Consider the following 16,925-nt stretch of genomic DNA (forward strand, 5'->3'; position numbering starts at 1 on the left):
GCCTCACGGCCTTTGCATTTGCTCTTCTGAAATGTTCTCCCAGCTCCCTAATTTCTTGAAGATCTTCATTCAAAATTACCATCTCATTGTGTCCTTCCCTGGATAGTTAATATGAAGGTTTAACTCTACCTTTCTGGCTTCATTTTTTCTCCTTGGCTTGTATCACTGCCTAACATACTGTATGTAATTACTTATTTATTCTGTTCATTCCTGTCTGCCCCTGTCAACTAGAAGCTCCATTTGACTCAGGCTCTATGTCTGTTTTGTTCACTTTATCCCCAGCACTTAAAATAGGTCCCAGCATGCAGTAAGCCCGCATTACAGTACTTGATGAATATATATCAAATTGTAAATTTGGTTGCATCCTATTAGTGAGCAATACTATTAGATTGTATTGAGATAAAATTGACATATAATATGGTATAAGTTTAAGGTGTATACAACATAATGATTTGATATATGTATATATTGCAAAATGATCTCTGCCATAAGTTTAGTGAACATCCACCACCTCACATGACACAAATTTTTCTTGTGATGGGAACTTTGAAAATCTACTCTCTTAGAAACTTTCAAATATACAGTACGGTACTATTAATTATAATCACCATGTTGTATATTACGTCCCCAGAACTGATTTACCTCATAACTGGAAGATTTTGACCATCTTCACCCATTTCCCCTATTGGCGTCTGGTAACCGCTAATCTGTTCTGTATTTCGATGAGTTTAGGTTTTCATAGATTCTACAGATAGGTGAGATCATACAGTATTTCTCTGTCAGACTTATTTCACTTAACATAAGTCCTCTATGATTTCTTGTCTAGGGTGCTGGCCTGTGCATGACTCTAAACATTATTTTCCTCCCTATCTCTAAAGAAACCTAAATATTAAAGAAAAGGAAGATGGTCAGTATAAGACAAAATGTTCTCTCTGCTCTCTCTACAGACTGGAAAGAACTGGCCTTCACTTCAGAAAACCTAGGACAGTTGCCTCGTATCATCCCTTACTGGTGTGTGGCCTGGACTGTGTGACTTAAGCTTTAAGACGCATGGTGTCATCCTAAGTTTGAAATAAGTACTATGTGTAAATGCACGTAGACATCTACATTATGTTCTTTTTATTGCTCAAAGGCAAAGATGCTGAAAGAATAAAACACCTTAAGGCAACTGATGTCACAGTCAGACTTACCTCATCATGAATCAGCTCTAGCGGTTCTATCATATACACAAACGTATTATCTTCAAATATACCACTGCAACACAAGAAAGCACACAAGGAGAGAATTAACAAATGTAGCAAACAGCAAGACATAGCAGGTGAGCTTCACATTGTGTCTTTAAAACTAAACAGTATACCTAAATAAATATCTTTATACTGCCCCAAATCTAATTCACTTACCTGTATGGACTACAGATAAGTGGTCCCCACACTGTACTAGTCAGCAACACATATACGCTACACAAGGTGTAAAAAGTGTACACCAAAAGCATACAAATTATACCTGATATAATTAATTTTTTAAATTAAATGGACAGATTAGGAGATTAATCGGAGATAGAACTATTCATGCAGTTCCAGTATCGCAAGTTATTATTCCAGAATAATGTACAACTAGTACACATTTCTTGTTATACAAATCTAATACCTATAGGAAAATAGACAGGGTATTTATGTATAAGAATAATCTAAAACCATCTGATTCTGAAGAGGCAAACAGAAGTATCTTTATGCTTGCAAATTGTGAATTTCCATTGAGCAGTATGACTGTGATGAAAATCACATTTTATTTTCAGAGATATGGGATTTTTTAAGATTTTCAAGATCTTTTTTCCTCACATGGCCATAACTAGATCTTCATATGAAGTGTTCTGTGTTCAGGTCTAAAAGGTGCTTACAAATGTTTGTTTTTCTTCAGATCCTGCCTCAAAGCTGATGCATGAACTCCTCTCTTTCATACCCCACCCTCACCCGCTAATTCCTACTTACTTTTAGGTCTAATCTGATTGATATGCCTTCTGGCAGACACCTCTGGGAAATCTTCCTGGGCTAGGTTCGGTTACCCTATAAGTCCCTGTCTGACCCTTCATAGTACCTACCAAAAAAGGCAAATTAAATATGTTTCTGCATAATCATTTCTTTGAATCTCCTGCAAACTCTAAGTGTTAAGAGAGCAGAGATTCTGCCCTCCTTGTTCATCACTCCATATCCAGTCCCTTACATGGCACAGAAGACTCACTACAATAAATATCTGCGAAAGAAAAGATGGAAAGGGTGAATGAGGTGAAAGCAAGTTCATTCTCCCAATGAGAGTTCCACGTACTGAAGTCCATTGCAGGTCGACAGAGCTGCCCTAGAGTCCTTGACACCTCGGATGCTTCCGTGATAGTAACAGTGCTCTCCACCCTACAACACAGAAGAACGTGTGATTGAGAAATTATGCTTACTGCATCATGAGTCACTCTTTGGGATGCTTCTATAAAGCAAAAAGATATGTGAGGATGGACCTAGAAACTCCTACTGGTTAAAATGAAATCACAAAGAGCACTAGGCAATTTTTTCAACATTCTTGTAATGAGCATATGTATATGAACTTAAATGAAGAAGAGAAGGCTTTAACAGGAATAAGACACCAATGCAACTGGTACACCTTACATATCTTTCTTAAGCATGGTAGGAAGTAGATACTTACCAGATATTGTTATGGAATAAGGCCTTCTAGCTAACTGAGGAGAGACCCCAATGTTGTTATTTATGATCATTTTTTATGGAAAACTACATAAAACCTTATTATTTGCTTTCTTATTTTTTAAAATTAATTTTTTAAAAATTTAGACATAATATATGGATTTAGTTTTCAAAGTCAAATAGTAACTACAAGACCTATTTAAAAAAAAAAATACAGCAGTTCTCTTTCTCCCTTTCTCCCTACCTCCACAGCAATCGTTTTTAACTCTTTTAGCTGCTTCTTCTACTGTTTATTTTCGAATATATTTCTGAATGGAATATTTTTTATACTATTATGTCCTGATTCATTTCACTTCAGAAAATGTCTTCATAATATAGAATCTTAAAACCTCTCTTGCCTCCAATAAATTCTAATACATATCACCAGATTTCGGTTAAGTTGACATTTAGTGTTGATAACAACTATGCAAATATTGTTCACAGCTATGCCACTGTGATTACATTTACATTTTCTTTCTTAATTTTTAATTTTTTAAGAAATTTTTGCTTTGTTTTCTTGTTCATTTTTCCATGTATTTAATATCCCTATTATCTAAAAGATTACCTACAACTCTTCTCCCATGGTCCAATATATCAGGTAATTGATCATATCCATTTTGTTCTTGGAGACACCCTCCTCCTAGGCCTTTTGTACTGCTGCTATTCATGATTTCTCTGTAGGATCACCCCAGGAACTTCCTTAGTCTCCCTTCTATATTGACTCCTAGGTCATATGTCTTATCTATTCATCGTCTCACCTTCCCCTTTTCTGGAGGCACACATCCTTTGGTACTTTCTTGAAAAAGTGTTCACGGAAGATAAATTTGTTGAGAACTTGCACGTATGAAAATTTCCTTATGTGCCTTTATACTTGAGTGATCATTTGGGTGGGTAGAGAACTCTAGATTGGAAATTATTTTCCCTCAGCATTTCAACAACATAGTACACAGTCTTATACTTCTAACGTTGCTGTTGAGAATTGGATGTAATTTTAATGTTTGATATTTTCTATCAAATCTATTTTTCCCCTTTCATGAACACTTTGGGAAATTTTATTCATCCTCATTTTCATGAAATCTCATGACGTGCATTGGTGTGGGTTTTTGTTTATTCACTGCATTGGGTATTCTGTCACACCTTTTAGTCAAGAAAATACATGCACTTCAGTTCTGGGAAACTTTTATTATTTCTCTGATAATTCCCATCTTTCCATTTGTCTCTAAAAACTGAGCTCTTCTACCAGAGTACAGAAGGGATGGCCTCCTAGCTATATGAGGTACAGAGTCGATCAGGGATTTAAATACCCTCCATGTAGACTTCCAACCAACCTTTCTGTTTTTATGTGCCTTCAATTCCTGGGCCTTTCTGGGTAAAGTCACATTAGTTGGCTTGTTTCTTCTGAGTTTCCCCCAGTGGAACATAACAGAGCAGGAAAAGCTCAAACCTAAGGCAGTTACTCCTCATTCATCTGCTTTCTATCTCCTATAATTCTAAGGACACCTCTCATCTGCTGTCTTTTCTTCTCTTGTCTTTGTCCTTGTGGGTTTATAGCATTTTTTTATTCCTTAACTGCTATTTGAGTGGGTTATTGGAAGGGAATAAAGATAAACAAAAGCATTGAATCCACATTGTTTAACTAGAAGCTTCCAATTTGTGTCCTTAAATAGAATATACTGGACATACTTTGATTTTTATTGATGATTTACAGTCATTTTGATCACTGTTTAGTCTACTGTAATTACAGTAGCTTCAGGTGTTATCCAAAGTGCCTAAAGGTGCTCATCCATATACCAAATGACCACTCCCCAACCAGCTCTGTTTGTTTCCTCTTAGTAACTATAATACATATTTTCAATGTTCGTTGTCTATATTTGGTATTATAAACTTGTAATATTTTGTAAAGGTTTGCTTTTCAGTTCTCAGAAAGTAACCTTGTGTATAAATATTGACTTGTATACAATATGTCAAGTTCTATTTGCATACTCAACTCTGGAAATTATAAGGACAAATGGTAGCATGCATCACAGCAATCTGAGAATCAAGTTCAATATGCTGCAATTAAATTTCAGACTCTTCACATGATTCTAAAAACAAACATAGGTAACTGTAAATTCCATCAAACTGATTATTTACCACTTTGTATCACACCAAAAGGCTATCTTGAGCCAAGTGATTATTAGAAATGCATAGCAAACACTGTCATATTTACTTGACCTTTCTAAGAAAGCTGTATTTTCCAGATTTTTCTAAAAATATTCTTTTTTTCCCCAGAAAATATTTCAAAGTCCTTTCTTAGATTTTAGTTTTCTTCACTAGCATTGGAAAATAATGCTGATGCTCTCTCAGTATAAAAGTTATTGTTACTTGTTTTAATTAAAGTAGGATATTATCTAAAGGGAACTGTTTTAGTTCCCTGTATATTTGAATGTGGATCACCATATTTTCTGGACCTTAAATGAGACTTGAGGTAGCATCCAATCCCTGATGTTTATCATCATAAGAAAACTTCAATATCTGACTGTGGAGTTATATTGAGCACTATAAGCACTATAAGCAGGTTCTAATTTAGCATTCATGTTAGAGTATTTTCTGAGCTTCTAATTATTAAATTTATAACAAATTTTCAAGAAAGCATTACCCGAAAAATGTTATTTGGCAACTCTCCAGATCAATGAAGCATTTTGTAAACACCACTGCAAAGTAACACCTTGAGGTATTTCATATTAATAAGTCCCAGTTGAGAAGAGGCATTCTCTCTAGGGTAACAAGGGTAACAGTAGTAGGCCAGGGCAAAGAGGCCATTTCCAGAGACTTCGTTAACCGTGACGTTGGACAGTCATCTCTGGAGGCGCCACCCACACAGGGATCTAGCCATCTTGAACACTCACTGTCTCACAGTAATCACCATCTCCAAGTACAGATAGGGAGACAGTCACAGAGTGCTAAAAGGCTCTGCCAAAGACAACAAAGAGCCTAACTGAATCCCACATCTTTAGGCTCTCAAATTAGTTTCTTTCTCCAGACAGTAAGGCCTCAGACAGCTCGAGAGTGCTGGCCAGTGAATTCGAGATCACCCCCTGTGAGTGGGTCACAGATCTGTGACTAAGCAACAGGAGGCAAGAGAACCAAAAGGGCCCATTCAACCCATTCCACAAGTGTACTCATATGTGCGTCCCCAAGGGCATTTTTGGATTCAAAACTGTCAATGAGTGAGTTAAATTCAACAAAAATGGAGCTTCTGGTAAGTGGAAATTATTGGCTAGTCAAAGGAACTTAAAAATCCTAATAAGTTAGCTCCCCAGCTTTCTCTGCCTACCACTTTCACATAGCTGAACACTCCACAAGCCAGATAATGCTCAAACAATCAGCTTTGCTCCACAAGGTTGCCAAGCTAAGAAGCCCATTGCAAAGCACCAGGCCACTCCTGCAAATAATGAAACACTGAAGCCATGTACATCCTTTAAAACACTTCCTAATCAGACGTGTCCGGGGTAACAACTTTGTGAGTCTAGTGATAACAACTTAGAGGGAAAACAGATTTTGTTCCCTGGTATTATTGATCAAATGACAGGAATGTTTTGATTCTACTCACTTTAAATACAACCTATTAGAAAATAGAACCTACTGGAAATAGGTTCAAAAACCTATTGTTTCAATTTAACTTATTTTAAAATCTCCCCACCTTTGTGTCTGTTTAATTACCTCATCTGTTTCAGTAAAGTTTAATCAGCCAGTTCTTATTATCTTCATTACTTAAGAAACTCTCATAAACTTGGGCATTCATGGTGACCAAGCACTGATGTTTTCAATGAACTCCTGAACGTGTGCATAAACATTTAAAAAGAGCTGCATAGTCCTCAGCTCCCAAATGTGTGTATTTTGGTAATCCAGGTTCTGCGTATGATAATAAAATATAACACTATATTCATTATCTTTAAACACCTCAAACTCATCAACCAGCAGTGTGTATCAATCTATTTAATATATCAGTGGGCTAGTAGCGAAAGAGAAACGATGTCTATAATTGGACACACATACCTGAATTTGAATACTACAGAATAAGAAAATGAAAAGGAAAAAAAAAACCTCAGAGAATCAGAGAATTTATGACCCTAACACAGTTTAATTATTTACCTTCATTAAACTCAATGCAGGGAAAATGTTCAAGTATTAGAACAGTTTGGCTGTACCAATGGTAGATGCATTTTTAATAATTCATACAAAATCACACTATTCAAACTTAAAATAGCTTTGTGAGGAGCCAGTACGGTCTGTTCTCTTGATTTCCTGGGGATTTTTTTTACCTTCCCAGCCAGAAGCCAGGCCCACCGAGGCCCATTCCCTTGGACAATAATCCCTGCCAGGAAGTCTTCATGGAAGAAGGGAGCTAAGGCTGAGCCATGGTGATGTGATAAGGAAAGCACAAACAACACTGCAGGAGAGCAATGTGGTTACAGTGATAAAGAAAAACACAAGGCAGAGATGTCTATCTATTTGGTCCACTGATGTATATCCAGCATCTAGAACAGTGACTAGATCACAGTAAGTGAAATCAGTGCTGTTTAATTAATGAATAAGAATGGCTTATCCATGAGCCTAAGTGACAAGAACAATCTTAAACGAGCAGAGGATTTGTGTTTGTTGAGACGATGGGTAAATAAACCCCCATCCCCCACCTAAGGGTTTTTTCCTTTGAGATATAACTGACAAACCATAAAATTCACTTTTTTAAAGAGTACAAGGCAGTGGTTTTATAGTATATTCAGAGTTGTGTAACCATCCCCATTCTCTAATTCCAGAATATTTTCATCACCTCAAAAGGAAATCCTGTATCCACTAGCAGTCATTCCCCATTCTTCCTTTCCACACCCCCTGTCCCCCAAGTTCCTGGCAACCACTAACCTACTTTCAGTCTCTTTGGATTTGCATAGACATTTCAAATAAATGGAATCATACAATATGTGGTCCTTTGTAACTGGTTTCTTTCCCTTACTATAGTCTACAGGAATGATCTGTGGTGCAGCATAAATCAGTACTGCATTCCTTTTTATGGCTGAATAATATTCCTTGGTGGGGATATACCACATTTTGTTTATTTATTTGTCAACTGATGGACATTTGCGTTGTTTCTAATTTTCTGCTATTATAAATAATGCTGTTATGTACATCCATGTATAATTGTTTGCTTAGACACATGTTTTCAATTTGCCTGGATATATACCTAGGTGTAGAATTGCTGGGCCATAAGGTAAGCCTATGCTTAAGTTTTTGAGGAACTGCCAAACTATTTTCTGAAGCAGCTCAACCATTTTATATTGCTACCCGCAGTGTGTGAGGGTTCCAGTTCTCCACAGCCTCATCAGCACTTGTTATTGTCCATCTTTCTCATTACAGCCATCCTATAGGGTGAGGAGTGGTACCTACCCAAGTTTAAAACCAAATGAAAGGGTAACACAAGACTGAAACAGAGATAAAAAACATACATCACCTTCCTTTTTGATAACAATATACTGGAGGAGAGAATTAGCTGAGAATCCAATAGTCCTGTTAATGTTGCATGCCGGAGTTAGCCAGACTTACCAACCCAGGCACAGACAACTGGGACAACCAACCCCTCCCCACTACACACACACACACACACACACACACACGTACAGATGAACACACAGGGCTGCCAGTGTACAACTTAGAGCATAGAAAAGAAGAGAGAACATGCCTTTCCAATAGGGAGGTGGACCTTACAAAAGAAAGGGAGGAAGGGAGTACGTAGACATAAGCAACTCTTTCCCAACAGTTGAGTTGCTCTTCCATCCTTGGGCAGGAGTGAGCAAGGGAACAGGAAGAAGCCAGGGTGAGAAAATAGAGCTAGGAAAGGACACTTTCCCCACCCAATAATGGTAGAGAGTAATAAGGCAGAGGGAAGTAGGCTTGGGACAGGAGTACTGTATCCATCTTTTCAGTCTCACACTGCTGGCCAGGTGGTAGGTAGTTCTTTGTATAAGCAGAAGAGAAACCAAAGTACTAGCAAGCACTTAAAATTAATGCCTAAAGTTAAATCACCTAAAAGGGATTTAATAGAAATATGTTACATTTGAAAAGTACTTTTATACTGTCATATTGATGCCTAATTCTTTTATAAGAACTGAAATATTAAAAGTTAACATTTTTAATAGGTTCATCAACAAAGTTGTTTTATTATATATTGTGTGCAAAGGATGGTGTGAGAACCCCTAACAAAAGCTATTGCTCTGTCGGTTGCAAAACAAAAGTTCTTCCATATGTGCTTACTGAATACCTGGCACCTAGTCTGTATCACCTATTTTAACTGGTTGACCTATCCAGTTCCTGTATTTGTCACAAGAGAAGAAGCCCTTTAACTCGCTTTCAGCCAATAAAAGTAAAAGCCTAACACATGATGAGCCTCTTCTTAGCTAGAAGCATGAGCTATGTAGGAGGTTTGGTGATGGTGCAGTGGGAAAAACTTAGACAAGCTACTTCAAAGTGTGGATTCATCATTTTGTTTGAAACTAATTCCCAGGATATTTTAAATGTCCACATTTATATTTAACTTCAAAGATAAATAGGCTATTAGTGATTCTATTCCTGTCCAGTCATATGAATAATAATGTGTGTGTGTGTGTGTGTGTGTGTGTGTGAGTTGTGCAAGTACTTTTGCCCAAATAGTTTGAGATCTTTGGAAGAAAGGTTACACAAAACAGGTTTATTTAACCTAGGCATTCTTACATGTCAATTTCCTTTTCTGGTACCGAGATTTTCTTAAATAACATGCAAGGTAAGAAGAGGTTTTTAAAAAGTGCTTTCAAAACTGAAACTCATCAATGAACACTCATCAATGGTAGAGGGAGCATGAATTTATACAATCTTTCAGAAAGAAAAACTGTCCATATGTACCAAAAGCCTTAAGAAAAAATGTACCTATTCTTGACCTAGAAATTCCCATTATCGGAATTAATCATTAAGCACTTACTAAAGATGTGTTCAAATGTATCTAGAAAGTCTTTCCTTAGAATTATCTGTATAGTGAAAGATAGGAAACAATCTAAATGTCTATTCCTACAGGATTTCTAAACAAATATAGCAAATAAATAGGAGAGAATATTATGTATTTTTAAAAATAAAAGTTTAGAAGTTTATTTAATATATACTAAAATGTTTATAATATTGTTAGGTTAAGAAATCCTGCTACAACATAGTGTACACCATAACATCTTGGTCTTGGCAGATGTACATATATAGAGAGCAAAAGAAAGAGACAGATACAGATGCATAAAAACAGACTGTAACCCTTAATTCATTATATATTAAGCAAGTAAATTTGGGTCTATTAGTTGTTCAGAGAAAATGGGTCAAAAATAAGAGAAAAGCAATGAACACAAAAACAAACTGCAATGAATAAATACTTCTTTTGCCAAACTTGAAATACCCTTTGTTTAAAATTTTAGTTACAAATGATAACGAGATTTGGCACATCGTATTAATGATAAGGTCTCCTCTGGGCACCTCAAATGACCTTTAGAGGCCAATTAGCGATTCTGCTTCTAAAAAAAAAAAAAAAAAAAAATCACTAAACTTCTTAGTGAGAAGTTTGGATCAGGTTACTGCAGCCTGCAAAGGTGGCTCATTTGCTGAGTCTATAAAGTTCTCATGCAATCTTCTCCACTCCAGACTCATGATTCAGCATCCGCAGTGCTCCCGGCACTGGCACAGCTGACAGAAGCTGTGGTTTGTACAAATGCCAGGAAGCACCGTTCCCTAGCTTGATTTAGCATTTCTGCTCACTTTCCACAGCATTAACTTTTAGGGAGATTCAACAACCCCCCAGATGCAGCCTAAGGCAAGAACTGAAAGACTAGTAAAAATAAAATATGGAAGTTCTTAATCTGGGGCGGAAAATTCAAAGGTTTGGAACACTCATCAAATTATAAATGTGCCCACTGTTAATTGGGCAGTTATAAATCCTGAGCAATGCCATGGTCCCCTGGGCAGTATTTGCAATTAAGACCACATATAAATACTTGTTGCGAGGCTTCGGACGGACAAACCCAATTCTCTCTATGATGTACAACCAAGCAAGCCCACACATGAAAGCTCTACTTTTGTGCCAATGCTGGTTAGCAATTTAGAAAAAATAAATCTAATCATGTTTCCCTACTTTGTTTTGTTTCCCTCTGTGTCATATCTGTGGACACTGCTTTGGCTCAGGGGAACTCTGTGGACTTCCCACATATCAGAGACCTGGATGTAGCCATTCCAAGGCTATGTACCCTGTCTGGGGGAGATCACTGTGTTCCTTACATACAAATAATCTCTTCCTCATTTCAATCTAAATCCACTTCCTGCTTATTGATCCTCTGTGAAGAGTACAAAATCTCCACCTAAAGGAAACCAAGCCCCCAATGACCTTTATTTTTTACCTATTTATTTTTTTGGTGTTAGTTTATTTTTTTAACATTTTTTTTTGTTAGTTTCAGGTACACAAAACAATGTAATAGTGAGCCATCTATCATTTATATCCCTCACACAGTGACAACCCCCCTCCCCCCAATTACTTCTATAGTCCAATGCTTGGTGGCCTTGAGCAGGTTTATTTGCTTTCTCTCTGCCTCCAATTCTTCCTTGCACAACAGGAATAATAATATCCACCTCACAGAATTATTGTGAAGATTAAGAGGGAGAGTGCTGCCTAAATCTTCCTTCCCCCACCTATACGCTGCCCTTCTCAGGCACTAAAGTCACTTGGACGAAATACTCATTCTAATAGCCCATTCAGGCTCATCATTCAGATTCTATGGCTATGAGCCTGGGTATCCACTACTTTAAAGCGTTCATATGGAGCTCTTTGTACCATTCACTTACAGAAGATACTGTATGTATAACCAAAACAATAAAAATGTCTTTATTGGCCTAAATATTCAGAATCTCTGTTATCTCAAGTATTTATAAGTTTTAATAAATGTCTCTTAAATACATTTTAAATTTAAAAATCATGTCCTTGTATAAGAGGACAGATGAGTTTATTGAGATAGACATCAAAACAATGCAGTGTACACTGAACAATTCAATGACTAAGTGTATTTATAGTGCAAGATTTCCATACACTGTGAACCGTACCTTAGAGTACTGTGGTTTCCCATTTTTGTAGTGAATCTCCACGTAATCTGAAGACAGCAAGCCACTACAAAGAAAAGAAAACAGAGTGACTTCTGCATCTCACACATTTGGAGGTTTAAAAATAATCAGCTCAATAAATGGATGTGAGAGGCATACACCCCACAAACAAACAGCAACAGTCCACAGTAAGCACAAAAGAGGTTATCATCAAATGTTATCCAATAACAAATCATTCCTTGATCTGTTGAAAAACACAAGATATAGATAATTTAAGGGTGAACTCCTTTTATACACACTGTTCATCATTTGATTGCTATGATAATTAATATGGAACAAATAAAAAAGGCAGGTAACAGGAGGAAACAGGCCCTCTAAAATCCCACTATAATGCTTTAAATAATTGGAAACTCATAAAACATAATCACTGAGAAAGAGTACAGAATAAAGGCCAGTTATATAAATATTTTAGGCTTTTCAGGTCACCTGGTCTCTGTCACAACTCAGCTCCGCTACTATATTACAGAACTGTAAACAAATGAGCATGGCTGTGTTCCAATAAAATTTCATTTATGGCCTCTGAAATTTTAATTTCATGCAATTTTCACCCAACATGAAATATCATTCTTCTTTAATTTTTTAAAACTATTTAAAAATGTAAAAAACATTCTTAGCTTGAGGACTGTACAAAAATAGGTACAGCTGGATTTGGCCAACGGCCATAGTTTGCCAACTCCTAGAATAAAGTAAGTTAAGAATATAGATTTTGAAGTCACAGTAGGATTTAAAGCCTAGCCCAGCCCCGTATAGTGGTGTGACCATGGACAAGTTACCCAACTCGGCCTCTACGTGAGTCAAATGGAGACAAGAAAAAGTATGAAGCTCACAGGACATTGTGAGGATTAAATGAAAACACACATGTGCAATGCTTAGCCCAGAACTCAGCACTGAGCACATGCTCAGTAATGCGCATTGAGGCTGTCTCTATATCTATTTTAACTCAACATCTTCAAACACACTTCTCCCTACATAATGTGGGAAATACAAAATATGAATCTCTGAAAGAGCATTGGACTGTTAGAGCACTGGGGTTTCTGTTTGGGTTCTGCCACTAGAAATAATGAAAACATCTGATAACTTGCATTTACTGAACACTTACTATGTCCCAGGCACTGTTCTAAAAACTGGAGAGGATTAGCTCATATCATCTCAATGGTACCTGAAGGACAACAGTAGGTTCTACTATGAGCCAGACGTGTGCCCTATATTTAGACGTCCATTTCCTCTTCGGCAAAAGGAAGCAGAAGATTCCTCAGGTCCCCTTCCTGGTCTGATGCCCTATTTTCTATAATTCTGCCTACTAGGTTTTCTTATTAGGACATCTTGACACTAGTTCTCTAACAGAAGTATGAGAGGACGCAATGATTTGGCATCATTTTGAGAGTTGCACCTGATGCAGTTCTAAAATGACCAAATGAGGAGGGCTGGAGCAGCCTTAGCGCCAGTCAGCAGAGTATGTGGGAACCACATGTGTGCGTCCAGCAGGGTTTCCTGTACGAGCTGAAGGACAAGCTGTGCAACACAGAAGTAAAGCAGGTGCTTGTACCTTGGCCAGGTTTTTCTACTGAAATTACTAATCAAATGTGATCTATTGATGATTCTATATTTGCAACTAAATTATGATAAATCTACTCATTCTTTTTAAATATATATATATAAATATATATATATATATAGAGAGAGAGAGAGAGACAGACAGAGACAGAGAGAGGGAGACAGAGAGAGTCAAAGTAACGACAGTTCTCAACTCTATATATTTGGGCATACCTGACAGGGTGCAGAAACTTCTTTCATTTCTAGTTAATTAAGTCAGTTGCCAGCACTGTGAATATTCATAAACAGGGCTGTTAATAGTAACATTTCTCTGAAGAATGTGTCCGCAACACCAAGAGCCAGAGAAGTTTCACTAACTGCATTCTAATTACCTCTCTCGACAGATGATTCATTATTCTCGAAATTCTCAACCACATAATCACTGGTGCATGTTTAAGAGCTGAAAGTAAAAGTCTACTTTCTATTTTTTTTAAACTACTACTTTTGCTTGTGATTACAGTAATGGTTAGGTAGTACTCCCACCATTATTGCCAAATCTGATAAAGGTCACTTTGATTATCCTGTTTCTCCCCTTGAAAAAAAAGGGCCTCTTCCCCCTCCCCAATGGACATACCTATTTCTAATGTCTCCTACATTTGAGAATCTTAAAGAAGAAAAATAGCTACTTTCTAGAAGCCCGTGACAAACCCTGAGATGACATAAAATAACACTATATGCTCCCCGTCGCCACACCGTCCACTCTCCCACCTCCTATAAACAATATTTCCACTTGCTCCATTCTTTCTTCCTGACCATAGCAATCCCTCCCTTAAAACTGTTTCCTTCACTTATAGCTTGCAGGGTCCCTAGCACCTGGCATCATGCCTAGTGCATAGTAAATCTAATCCACACTTGCTGAGTGAGCGAACATCTACCAATATGTACTACCGTGTTTCCCCAAAAATAAGACCTAGCCGGACAATCAGCTCTAATGTGTCTTTTGGAGCAAAAATTAATATAAGACCCGGTATTATATTATATTATATTTTATATTATATCATATATTATATTATATACGACCCGGTCTTATAATAAAATAAGACCGGGTCTTATATTAACTTTTGCTCCAAAAGACGCATTAGAGCTGATTGTCCGGCTGGGTCTTATTTTCAGGGAAACACTATAGATGCCAGGCCCACACCATGTGCTAGAAAGCTGGGATAAAGAATGCAATTTTCTGAAACTGAAAATAAACAAAGCAGCACAAATGTATGAGATTAGTCATCTCATCCTAAAATATTATTTGTAATCTCCCTGAAAGTGAATTAATGCCAACTGAAATATAATCTAACGAATTATAAAAGTCTTGAAGTAATTTTGAAATAAAAGACCTTTCAGTGATGGATAGTAACATTGAAAAGGAAGAACAGAATAGTTAATTAGCAGTGGTGCGTCTCCAGCTGCCGCCCAGCAGAGATGGAACGGGTAGTCTATATTTCTGTGTGCCTGAAGATGAGTTGTCTGGTGATCTCTGCCTGCAAGTGCTCTGCAAGGCCTTTCCTCCACCTCTGCTCTCTGTAGTTTCCCTACTAGAATTTCCTGTTGGAAACAAAATGTTCTGATGTGCCATTACTGATCCATTTAGCAGTTATTGTCCCAAGCATATGTTGTCATTGTATTTTATTGACCAGCCGACGGGGGTTTGGTTCTAAGTTGTCTAATAAGTTGCAGTCACTGATAAAAGGGTATTTCTGAACATACTAAGTTATGAAATAAACATCTTTTTCTAATCATTTAAGTTACAGGAAACCTATCTACACCATGGCTACTACAGTGCTTCTCATGCAAGTTATCTGGTGAAAGAATGACCTAGAAGAGATAAATGTAGGGTGGAAGTTCCAAACAAGGTAGAAGAAAGTGGAAGAATGGAATCAGGAAATTCTCGAACCCACTTACTCTCCACCTTTGTGGTCAATCTGGATGTTGTGAAAGAACATAAACTGTAGAGTCAGACTGAATGTGATTGTACGCAAAATATGAAGGACAAAGGGTAAGCACCTTGAAGATGCTGAATTTTAAGAGCACAGAATGGTAAGACTATTAAAACATGGCAAATGAGCCAAGAATGAGATCAAGGAAGGAAACTGGGGCAGATATAATACTGCGTATCCACCAAATCACATTACACTTTCCCCTTCCTGGCACAGTAAGACTACATTTCACAGCTCCCCCAGAAGTTGGCACCAAAAAATTGAATTATGGCTCATGCGATCTGGGCGGGAGTGGGGAGTGGAGGGGGGACGTCTACTTCTCTAGTGTGACCGTTAACATGCATGCATGATCACTCAAGCTCTTCCTTCCACATCAACCCTGGAAGACACATGACCCAAATGGCATCGCCACGACATTAATGCAGTCTAGGTTCCTACATCATTATTTGGTGAAGCACCTTCTAGAAGAGCCACTCAACTTGTATTAGAACATAATGCGAGTAAGATATAAAATTTCATAGTGTTGAATCTCAGATTACTTACCAAGAATCCCTAGTGCCTAGAAAACTTACTAACTAGGAAGGGTGAATGACGTCTCGTTTTTTGAAAAATAACTTGAATCCCACACTTTCAAGAAAGAACCATATGCTTTCTTTTGAGGTAACCTTGTCATGAAAGGCTGGGAGTATGCTAATCAAGCAAACTAAATTGTTCAGAATGTGACAGCATAGATAACAGGGCGTCGGGCTATAAGGGAAACTACTAGGAAAGACATACACTGGACTACAAGGAAACCATCTGTTCTACATGAGTTAAAAAATCATTTACTTCCTGTAAAAAATAGTCAAACTACTAGTCTCTAGAAGTTCCTTCGAGTTCTGAAATCTACATTCACTGAAATTAATCTGTTGATCCTTCAGTCTATATCTGATTAGGATATTGAGTGGGTAGCTAGGAGCTGAACAAGCTCTTCTACAGGGACGTAGAAGCCAACAGGGCATTCCTTCACCAGCAGAACTAGGGAAAAGCCTGGAAGAGTAGCACGCACCAGGGCTTAAAAACTGGGTGACCATATAATTTATTATCCGAATCAGGCCAGTTCTGGAAGTGAAAAGAGGCATATTAATAATTATGCCAGGACAACACACATTAATCAGAAGGACTGTCCTGGGGAAACTGGGACATATAGTTACCCTACCTAAAGGTCCAATTTAAGGTACACACATCAAGTTCTACACAGAAAGTCAGGCTTGTCTATAAGGTAAAAAATACCCCAAAGCCAAGCTGCTACTAAGCAAGCAGTCTGTGAGTATGTCTCCTTCTCCAGTTGCTTTTGGGTTCTGTGATTATGTTTTACAACAACCTTGAGTAAGCACCATAGGTTCCCTCTCTCAGTACGTAACATCAGGATGTAGGCGTTTGGAGAGAAGACAGTAGTCCATGATGTGGAAGCTGGGAAGTTGGGAATCCATGTTCACTATAATAC

The 16,925-nt window shown here is 37.5% G+C and overlaps 1 protein-coding gene across 2 annotated transcripts in view; it reads right to left on the reverse strand.

The window, feature by feature from the left end:
- ADAM23 (ADAM metallopeptidase domain 23) overlaps positions 1 to 16,925 on the reverse strand; it is a 147,026-nt gene that overhangs the window by 63,701 nt on the left and 66,400 nt on the right. For both annotated transcript variants that reach the window (XM_033112242.1, XM_033112241.1), the window contains exons 4-6: positions 11,859 to 11,922; positions 2,323 to 2,405; positions 1,191 to 1,254 (exon numbers count right to left, since the gene is read on the reverse strand). In XM_033112242.1, the coding sequence (XP_032968133.1) occupies positions 1,191 to 1,254; positions 2,323 to 2,405; positions 11,859 to 11,922 (211 nt within the window). The remainder of the gene's footprint in view (positions 1 to 1,190; positions 1,255 to 2,322; positions 2,406 to 11,858; positions 11,923 to 16,925) is intronic.

The sequence above is a fragment of the Rhinolophus ferrumequinum genome, chromosome 8 (assembly GCF_004115265.2).
Source record: "Rhinolophus ferrumequinum isolate MPI-CBG mRhiFer1 chromosome 8, mRhiFer1_v1.p, whole genome shotgun sequence".
In the NCBI taxonomy this organism is placed as follows: domain Eukaryota; kingdom Metazoa; phylum Chordata; class Mammalia; order Chiroptera; family Rhinolophidae; genus Rhinolophus; species Rhinolophus ferrumequinum.